General features: G+C 40.7%; 1 protein-coding gene across 1 annotated transcript in view; it reads left to right on the forward strand.

The window, feature by feature from the left end:
- LOC306757276 (metabotropic glutamate receptor 4-like) overlaps positions 1-9749 on the forward strand; it is a gene marked incomplete at its 5' end in the record, with an annotated part of 171412 nt that extends 161663 nt beyond the window's left edge. Inside the window, 2 exons of the mRNA XM_079242280.1 lie at positions 3646-3892; positions 9664-9749. Of these exons, the coding sequence (XP_079098406.1) occupies positions 3646-3892; positions 9664-9713 (297 nt within the window). The 3' untranslated portion in view covers positions 9714-9749. The remainder of the gene's footprint in view (positions 1-3645; positions 3893-9663) is intronic.
- Positions 9750-10825: the final 1076 nt, after the last annotated feature.

A 10825-nucleotide genomic window follows, 5' to 3' on the forward strand; every position in this document is an offset into this window, starting at 1 on the left:
ACAACAGCAGGGTTTTCTTTCTGCTTATGTTCAACAATCTGTCCTGAAGGCTGAGTAGAGCTCTGAGCAGTTGACTGGTTAACCCTTCCTACAGCTGGGAGGGAGCCACTGCAGCTGCCCTTCATCATACTGCCTCCATTCTTCCATTCTGCTCTCCCACCCCCAAACCAAAGTGCTAACAGGGTTGGCTGAGATGAGATGCAGCCAGCACCGCAGAGACTAACAACAATAAAAACAAACCATTTATTCAGTCTGAGGTGACATCTGGGAGGCTTAATGTTACTCTGTTTTGACAAAAGAACAGCAGGAACCAACTTGGAGAGAAGTCACCAGTTGAAAAAGAAAGATAAACGCCAGATAAAATACAAACAAATCCTGTGCACAAGAGATTTTATTAGATGATTCTAATTTCATGCATGCAAAAAATACTGATTGTGATTTACTGGGTTGTGTGTGAAAATCACATATTAGAACATTTCAGTCAACTGTGTATTAGTTATAGTTAATGAGTCCTCACAATAGTACATCTGTTTCTGCTTATATTCACATCACCCCACTTACAGCAGTGATTTATATTAAACTGGCTCAAAAGTGAGAAAAGTAAGACCCACGGTGAAGCTTTCTGAAACAGTTATCATTTTAAAACAGAAACTAGAAATATACAGTATTTACTAAAAAAGATATAAAAATGTCTTTGTTTCATTGGAATGCAGTTTGCATCACAATGACTTGCTCATAGGTAACTTGGGAGCTGGAAAACACATCTACCAGTAACAAACTGTGACTCCCACACAGTCACTTGTCACAGTGCAGTTGTAAAACAGGTGAGAGATAAATCAACCTGATACTCACACAATCTGTACATACGTGTCCGGGACTAACAACCAAACACACAAAACCAACGGTTGCAGACTTTGACAACGATATGAAAACCAGACCACCTGGGAACAGTTACTACTAGTGATCAAGGAGAAAAATTATCTCAGATTGAAAAAGCAGTCCATTAAATTAATGTCTTGTTAGGCATGTAGATCTGAGATGGTTTATGAATGACAGAAGATAATTCATATATTTATTTGATATTTTCCAGTTGTACATCAGTGAGTGTGAGTGGTTTTTTGTCTCTCTGTGCTGGCCCTGTGATAGACTGGTAACCTGTCAGAGGGTTAGCATACTTCTAGTTTGGTAGCCATTGGGATGTGCTCCAGCCCTGCATTGGAATTAGTAGCTACAGAAAAAGGATGTATGGACTTGAACTTAAGTACAACTAACATTAGCATTCTTGGCATGGTGTCAAGAGTTCAGATGGAGATAGTGTCCCTACATTTGCTAATAAAAATGCTTTAGATTCCTAAAATGATTCTCAAAAGTCTGAAAAGTGGGTCTACTTTGTCAACTACCTGAAACTTTACCAAAGCTGGTGAGGAATATTTTTAGTCCAAATTAGGCCATACTTTTTAGTTAAGAAAACAATCAAAATTAAAAATCCCAAGTAAATGAAGAATTTCACCATGTTAATATGATTCATGCATGCTCTTGGTTTCATAGGGACATCTAAGGAGGTCAGAGAATTAAACCTCCATGTGCCTGAAAATCTTTAACAAATAATAGTTTAAATGCATTAGCTCCCTCACTGGCTTTTCCCTTCTTAAAGAACATTTTCACACCATTGTTGTTTGGTCCGTTTTAAATGGAGTGGGGTTTTTCCAGTGATAGTACAATTCCTTTGGCATGGTATGAACACCAAAGAAACAGACTCTGGTCCACTAGAAAGCTGGGTGTCTTGGTTCACTTGCTAATGGTATGAAATCTTTTATAATATTCCTGCTCAATCGGAACGCTGTGAATGCCCCCTAAGAACTGTTGCAGTAAACAAGGAAATCTGTCAGTATTCAGTACCACAGCCTAGCGGTGTCACTTTATCACTTTGGGTTTGAAGCTGTTGAAAACCTGCAGTGTTGATGACTGAAACGTTTCTCTGCTGTCAGACACTCAGCTTCCTGCCAGTTTGAGCATCCGAAAATCCCTGTTTAGCATGGCAGTTCGCTAAACAGCAAATTGCAGTGACGAAGAATTCCCCTTTAACAGGAAAAAAAAAAAAGACCTCCAGCAGGATAAGGTTTGAGAGAGGGCAGCCAGCCCATTTCAACCTCCTTTTCCATCTGCGGGTGGGCTTAGCGGAGATGGCAGTGATGCATACAAACACGAAAACAGCAGGCTGGAGGATACCTGCTGAACACCTTCTAACAAAATCAAACCTTTAAATCAGCTCAGATAAGTGATCTCATTATAGTCATCTGCTGTGCAACTGAGCATAAACAGTCTGGTGAGGAGGGCCGGCTCTGTCCTGGGAGGTCCCCTGGACTCAGTGGAGGTGGTGGGTAACGGGAGGATGTTGGATAAGCTTTCATCCATGTTAACTCATCCCACCCTCTGCAGGATGCTCTGACAGTGCTGGGCAGCTCCTTCTGAGAGCGACTGCTTCTCCACACTGTCTGAAGGAGAGGTACAGATCTCTCCTGCCTGCTGCTGTCAGACTTCACTATAAACACAATGCTTGCTAAACTGCAGACCAGTAGCCAATTTACATCAAAGAACTGAGTTATGACTGGACTCTGTGTAATAACATCATTAGTTATTCACTCTCCTGCACTATTCATACCTGGGATATTATATATTCTGCCGTATATGTTTTCAGGCACCCTCCACTCTGTACCACATACAAGTATACTTACAGTTATACTTGCAGGTTGAAACCATTATCTGGACTGTTTTTCTTATCCTTTATCTATTCATATATTTTATATTCATATTTACTATTATGTCCATTTTATTCCATGCCTAGCCCTGTTTCCCCCACTGTGGGACAAAAGAAAGAACGTTGAATCTTGTATCTGACATGTTTAGACACATTTTTATCAAGTTGGCAATTTTGTGTTTGTAAGTGTGAGAAATTCTTGACTTCTGGAAAGGTTCACACCTGTTCACTGTGACCATTACAGTTTTTACAGTCATGGTAGGAAAAGTTATTTACAACAAAAACTTATTTATCCAACTTGTATGTCACAGTGACTCAGAGTACAGCTGATGTATAAAGATTCTCTTCCTCCTTAAAGCTTCCCTGTAGATGACTCATTAATTTGCTGCAGCTTTACGAACAATTAAGATGGAATGAGCGAGAATGATTTTCAGTTCTGCCCTCGCTCACAGTTCGGAGGATTTGACCATGCATAAAATTTTCATGAGCTTGTTTCTTTTTATGAGCCTGCTTGTTATGAGAGAGTAGCATCCAATTGACTGGAGTTATCAAATCTGTGTCCAGATTTACGTGACGGTCATATTAAAACCAGCATGGCAGAAAATTAAACAAACATGGTGGCTCTGGCTGGTTCGGAAAACTCATTATAAAAACAGATGAGATGCTGATTTGAAACATGTTTTATCATTGGACAGTTACAAACCTCTTCTGGACACGGTAGAAAAGCTTTCAGCAACAGCTTGGCCTATATTTGGGTTATTGGATGTTCTAATTCTAAAGATACACAGTAGATTTTGTTCTATACATGTCCATATGGGGAAACAAAAAGTGTTGTCAAAACAAGGTTAAATGTTTGCACTGTGCTTGTCTCTGTTTGTCTCCTGCAGATGTACATCCAGACAACCACACTGACCATCTCTGTGAGCCTGAGCGCATCAGTGTCTCTTGGGCTGCTCTACATGCCCAAGGTCTACGTGATTCTTCTCCACCCCGAGCAGAATGTGCCCAAACGCACACGCAGCCTCAAGGCCGTGGTTACTGCCGCCACCATGTCCAACAAGTTCAACCCCAAGGCCGGACTCAGACCCAACGGAGAAGCCAAGACCGAGCTGTGCGAAAGCCTTGAAACACAGTGTAAGAAAAGAAAATTCAAATCAGGAAGTCTTTACGAACCTCCAGGCTTTTTTTTTTTTTTTTTTTTTTTTGTCTTTTCATTCTCCAAGATTGTTAGATTCTCCTGTGTGCAAATCAGACTAATTTATGCTATGATAGGAAACAGAGCAAAAATGATTTTTTATTAACAGATGGGTAACACATTATTTAACACTTCATTGAATTCAGTAAATGTGCCGCTGTTAATCATTTGGCGGCTGGGAGGTGGATGCTTGTGCAAAACCATGTCAGCAGTCTGAGTCGTATATATGTGTTTTATACTCCATCCACTGCAAATCTGATGTCCTTTAACATCATTTTCCCCATTATTGGTTCTTTGAATTAAATGGAAGCACACAAAACTTCACAACTTGACATTTTTCTCACATGAAAAGCCACTTCTCTTAATTTTCTCTGTTTACAATGATCACGCTCACACTGAAATGATTATTTAATTAGATCACTGACAGGAAATCAACTGTTCTGACAACTGATTACTCGCCTCAGACAGGAGGTCATTGAAAAACTATATAGTCTTACTTGAAATGAGCCAGGCCAGCACAGTCTCTCCCCAGAGAATGCCATACGTTGCATGCTAGCTAGGTTTTTGGCTGGTTTCATATCATGTTGCTGCTGCTTTACAAACATTGAGAGTAGTTTTTTTGTTGTAGTTTTTGTTTGGTTTGCCAGACTCAGCAGTTGGTCACCACCAGCTGTACTTCCTCAAGGAATGGTGGGAAAGAATTGGTCCTTGATACATTTTTAAGGCTTAGAAATCCAGCATGTATATATATTATTCTTACTGATGTCAGTTACTTTGTGAGAGAGGGACCACTCTACTTTTCTTACGGTGTGTTCAGACCAAACGCGTTCTGAGCGTCAAAAACGCTGAACGCTCGACGCTGGTCACTAAACTCCCACTTTTGTGTCCGACGCCTAAAACGCTCCTGACGCGTTTGCCACATTTGCCTGGAGCGAGTGGCAAACACGACGGAAAAGAGAGGAGGAAAGGCGGAGCTTTTCTTCTGGTTAGTCTGAATGATGACGGATTCAGTAGAGAGATGGCATGGTTTTATTTAATAACCCCCCCCCCCAAAAGAAAACCGTTGCCAGGCTACGTATCCTGCTATGTTGCCAAATCAGTAACATTCAGCTTTTCAGCAAGAATGGTTATCCTAAATATTGCATGGAGTAACGGCATTCTTATGCAACAGTATATGGTGAAAATATAATAATGCCTCCTGCGATGGACTGGCGAGCTGTCCAGGGTGTACCCTGCCTGTCGCCCAAAAGCCCGCTGGGATAGGCTCCAGCTTCCCCATGACCCTGAATTGGATTAAGTGGTTCAAAAAATGAATGAATGAATAACAATGCCTCCGGAATGTGGGTGTTTCTTTTTCAATATATATACAGAGCTACCGACGGAGTTCAGTGCAGCTGAAATCAGTCAAAACTGGCAACTCTGACAGGGTCAGTTAGGGCCGTTATGACAGCAAAGTTTAGCAAAGCTCGACGCCCCCTTGCCGCGCCTCCACATAGACTTTACATGGAAACCTGCCGCTCTTGACGCTCAAAATGCGTTTGGTCTGAACTCACCGTTACCCATCTACAACTTATAATACTGACACGGAAATCATGGCAAAGGAGGCTGAATGTGAACAAACATCACAGACGGCATGAATGATATGTCATGAGTTGATCATGTCACGGGCAAAACTATTAGGACAGTGTCAACTGATGTATGAAGGTATGGACATATTTATTTATATGGAATTAGTTGTGGTTTTTTTACTGCAAATTGGGGAAACTGTCGTGGCTTTAGTCCAGCTTTTGTGTCTCTTGCTGTTGCAGCCAGTTTTTTTCTTTCCTTTCAAGGCAAAGCACTGTTTAAAAATCTCCTACAAGCCTTATATCTTGGCTGCAGGCAGTGACTTCTGGTTTCTTTACAAACGCTCCCACACAAAAATGTTCATCCAAACAGAAACTACAAAAGAGACATTTTTGATATTTATGATTCCTTTACGTAGATTAAACAAACAAAGATGGTTTTAACATCTGTTTGAGACTATGTTGGAGTTTGAAAATGATGCACATTTTTCTGATAAATGAACAAAAACCATTAATCAGTTAACTGATTCAATGCACTAAGCTAAAACTGTTATCCCAAATATACTTCAGAAAGTGTTCCAGAATGATAAGTATAAATGTGTGTGTGACTCTGTGTCTGTGTGTGCTTGTGTGTGTGTGCATGCATGCCACATTGCAGCCTTCTCTCATAAATGAGGTAGCTGCAGAGTAAGAAGTGTAGAAAATCACACTTAATTGTACATAAACCAGAAAATGTGCTATATTTGTCAGGGGGCATGATGGGGGACCCCAGTCCAGGCTCACTAAGTTAGAGGTGGACAAGTTGCAGGAAACTTTTTTTAATCCAAACTTAAAATACAACAGGAAACATAATTTGACATGCATGGAACATGACCGAACTGGACTGAAATGGACTGAACGTGACGTGACGTGACGTGACGTGACGTGACGTGACGTGACGTGACGTGACGTGACGTGACGTGGAAAACAATGATAACCAACTGGCCAAGGGACTAAGAGACTAATAAACTGGAAGTAGCAAGTAAAACAAGACAAATAGGGGAGAGAAACTACAAAATATAACCTGAAACCAGAACTAAACAAGACAAGAAGACACAACCCAAAAAGCAAAACCCTGAAACCATGACAGTAGCTTCATATCACAAGAGGTATTCTTGTGATTTTGCAAAAACATTTGATTAAATCCTGCGCTGAAATCTGCTCAAAAGTAGTCATCAAGTAGTTTCATCTGGGGCTGCACGGTGGCATAGTGGTTAGCACTGTGGCCTCACAGCAAGAAGGTCACTGGAAACAGTGGCCGGGGCGAGGTTTGGTCAGTGGCCTTTCTGTGTGGAGTTTGCATGTTGTCCCTCTGTAAGCGAGGGCTTCTCTCCAGGTTCTCCGGTTTCCTCCCACCATACAAAGACTTGCATGTTAGGTTAAATGGTTACTCTAAATTGCCCATAGGAGTGAGTGTGAGCGTGAGTGGTTGTTTTTCTCTGTGTGACCCTGCGATGGACTGGCGAGCTGTCCAGGGTGTACCCCACCTTTTGACTAAAGACATGCTGGGATAAGTCCCTGCTTCCCCGCAACCCTTCATCAGATCAGGCAGTTAGGATAATGAATGAATGAATGAATGAATAGCTTTATCTGCCATTCTCAAGATCTAAAAACAGCAATTTCTACACAATGCTTTACATTTTCCTCACCTGATCCTAAATGCAGACTTTTCTTACAGCAGAAATTATACCCACCAGAGAATCTCTTGCTGTGAATGTTATATGCATCGACTATCTCCAAAAGATCCACTCCAAAACCGTATGTACCAGCTCAGGTCCTCGAAGGCCACAATCCTGCAGGTTTTTTCATGTATCCCTATTATAAACAGTCCAACTGGAATTAATCAGTCACTGTGCAGAACTTCATTGATGGTTGGATCCATGAAATAGAAGCAGGTGCACTGGAACAGGGATACATGGAAAACCTGCAGGCCAATGGCCCTCGAGTACCAACACCCCTGCTCTATACCAGTTTTTATGTAAATCTCAGGACAAGTATCCATGTAACATTGTTCCTTTCTTTTTTTCTTTTTTTTTTTAAGTAGCATCAACCACATAATTGATTAACTTGACCTTATAGGTGCAGATTAGTCACAGTGCAGCTGTGGTGCACAACATCATTTGAAGTTAAATTGTTTCAAATAAATTTGCAAGTCAGACAAATGAATTAACTCTAAAAGTGACTGAATGTCTGAAAAGGTAGCATTTTAGGAAGATCTATTGGCGTTGGTGTTATATTTAAGTGTCCTATTTATGTCGATTTGAATGAAAATAAGAAGTTGTCTTCTGACTCATTTATACAACTGTTTATACAGAAGATGCCCATCCCCTGCTTTTTAATTCAACATGTTACTTTAAAATGAGTGAGAGGAATTCTTCATAAAATCCATCTGTAAAGCTTCAATTGTCTTTAATGTCATTTATTTTGCTGCAAAGGGAAAACAGGATCAGCACAGTATTATCATCATCTGCCGAAGCTTACAATTCAGTATTCCTAAAATCATTAATGCTGTATTTCAGGTCTGGACAGACACTTCTCTCAGTCAGTCCTGGAGCACATGGACAATGTGTGCATGCAAAAGTTTAAATAGGTCTAAACTAAATCACCTCAATAAGACTGCAGCTGTGATCAGACTATATCCTAAACTAACCATCGCCTGGAGACAGGCTGGGCTTTCTAGAGCATAAACACACAATATGAGTGCTACTCTCAGATGAAACCTAACCATAGCATTGGTATAAAGATAATAATATTATCACCATCAGAATGTTAATTTCCCAAAACAAACTAATCAAACGTAATACCTCAATAAACTATCCAGTGTAAATTTTGGCACTAGTAATCTGATGAATACTTCTGAAGGACAGTTGCTATGATACAGACAAACTGTTAGATAAAACAGTACTGAAGAGATTTATTTAAAAAAAAAAAAAAAAAATCAATGGTAGCAGCCAGAATTTAAACTCAGCCTAAAGAAAGAAGAAGTACGCAGCTCTCCTTTTAGAAGCAGCTGAATCCCCCGGCATGTGGCAGATCTCCTCCTTCCTCTAATCTTCATACCAATAAATGTGCTCTGCACCACAGTACCAGTGACACTCTGGATTTATACAAGTCAAGTAAATAATGACTTCAGCAATTGAGTCAGCAAAAATTGAGCATGTGACGTCCAAATCGCTCGTCTTCTGCTTGCTTCAGGCAGCAAAAGATTTTAATCAGTCATGTCTGTCAGCAGCGATGCATTCACTCCATCTGGCCTGAACTTTAAGGAATAGAGCCTTTTTGTCACACATTTAAAAACTGCATTCCCTCCCTTCTTTTAATACAAGCAGTGAAAAAGCTTTCCTTCACACACAAATTTTAAAAAAAAAAGCTGACTTGGTGTTTACCATTTACAGAAAAAGCAGAAATGAATATGAAATGTATGACGATGCACCGCTGTAACAAAAGCTCAATGCCGAGGCCCATCCGCACCACAACAGCTGCATGCAAGCAGACGCAGCAGAATTGATACGATTCAAGCTATAAGTTTCAGCGGAGGGTTAATTGGGCCTTTTGTTACAATAAATAGCATGAAGGCAAAGAGAATTGATAGCCAGCAGCAATTTCACCTGATGGGGTTAATGTTTACAGGGGCTTTACAGTGCATGGCTATTTCAATAAGAACCATTTGTCATTGTCATTGCTTGTGTGGATATACGGCTTGACGAAATGGAAAAAATCTTGTCTTGGGCCAGCTCTCACAACAGCCGAGATCTGGTGGCGATATGTCAGGATTTATCTGCTCCACCTCAGCAAATCGCCTAACACGGTCTGGGGAGACAACTGGAAAGTTAAGTTCTGACAGCTGCAGGAAAAAATAAAGGTGGCAAGGATGCTGTAGGTAATCCATGCAGGCGTAGATACAGTCAGAGCAGCCGACTTTTTGGGAATTACTGGCTTTAATGCGACACTGCTGCAAGAGACTCATGAAAAAATTAATCCAATATTTGTTTTTATTGATTATGTGATATTTTATCTTATTTGTAAGACAAGGAAACCCTCCCATGTTCAAATCCTGCTCACCTCCATCTAAGTCCAACTCCCCCCTCTCGTTTCTTCTCTTTCAGCTTTCTCGACAAAGCAAACCTACATCAGCTACAGCAACCATGCAATCTAAAGGACAAAGGTTCTTATCGCGATCCAGGATAACCACCCCAGCGGAGAATAAAAATACATGCAGTGGAATTTCACACAGCTTAAAAAAAAAAGAAAAAAAAAAAGAAGAAGATGTGTCATTGTACGGGTGGAGATCACAGGAGCCCGGAGACGTGACATGGTGAGGAGGGGCCACAAAGAGGGGTAGGAATGGACAAAACCCACGACCAGAACAGATAACAGTACAATTTTAAGGTTCCATCTCCTGCAAGCCTCACAAGAATACATCAACAAAAAGAAAGAAAAATACTTGCATGGCAGAGGCCTACAGACTGAAGGATGGAGCTTTCTGGTGAAGTGTTTACATTTCAGCTATACTCTCTTTCAAAGACTCCTGTCATCTTGAGCAGTGTTGACTGGAGCTGAACTCAAATATGTTTCAGGCATTCTTAATGTTATCTTAAAATCCTCTCAAGGCATCACAAGGGATTAATCAACACCAAAAAAAGGCATGAAAATATGGTCCATGGATTTCTAAGAGGGGCTTGTGTTTGTTTTTTCCTTTTTAAACGTGTTCCAGTCTCATGAGTCAGACGCCTGGAAATGAGGGGGATCATCTCAACAATGCAACAGATCTGGACCAGACTATATGTATTTTTCTTTTCTCTTTCTCAGCATCCCACTGAGTTAAGAAGAACAACTCCGTATATAAGAGGGTCTCTGCCAATTTTGAGCATGCCAGTTTCAACATCCTGTGTTGTGTTGTTTAAAGAATAAAACTAAGAAAATAGAGAAAAAATATCTTTGGAATGCATTTAAACTCTGTTGCAGCATTGTTAACAATTGTTTGGGCCTGAGCCTGTTGTACCTTAAAATCTGTTCTCAGTTGGTAAAAGGTCTAGTGAGTGATTGTTTATCTGTGCTTCAGTGAGGTCCCGATTTGTATTACCAGCTGCAAGGCTGCCACTGCCCTCCGCATACCTGTCTGTGCTTTCAAACAGTGGCTCGTGGTTAAAATATTACATATTTTAGCCAGGAGATCTCATTGTGAGCTGTCATCCGGGATGACGCTCCCATCACTGCCACCAGCTATTCTCTTGGTCACCTGTGCAAAATGTAAGGTTGAAGCTTGAC

Source organism: Telmatherina bonti (genome assembly GCF_933228915.1).
Source record: "Telmatherina bonti genome assembly, chromosome: 6".
NCBI lineage: Eukaryota > Metazoa > Chordata > Actinopteri > Atheriniformes > Telmatherinidae > Telmatherina > Telmatherina bonti.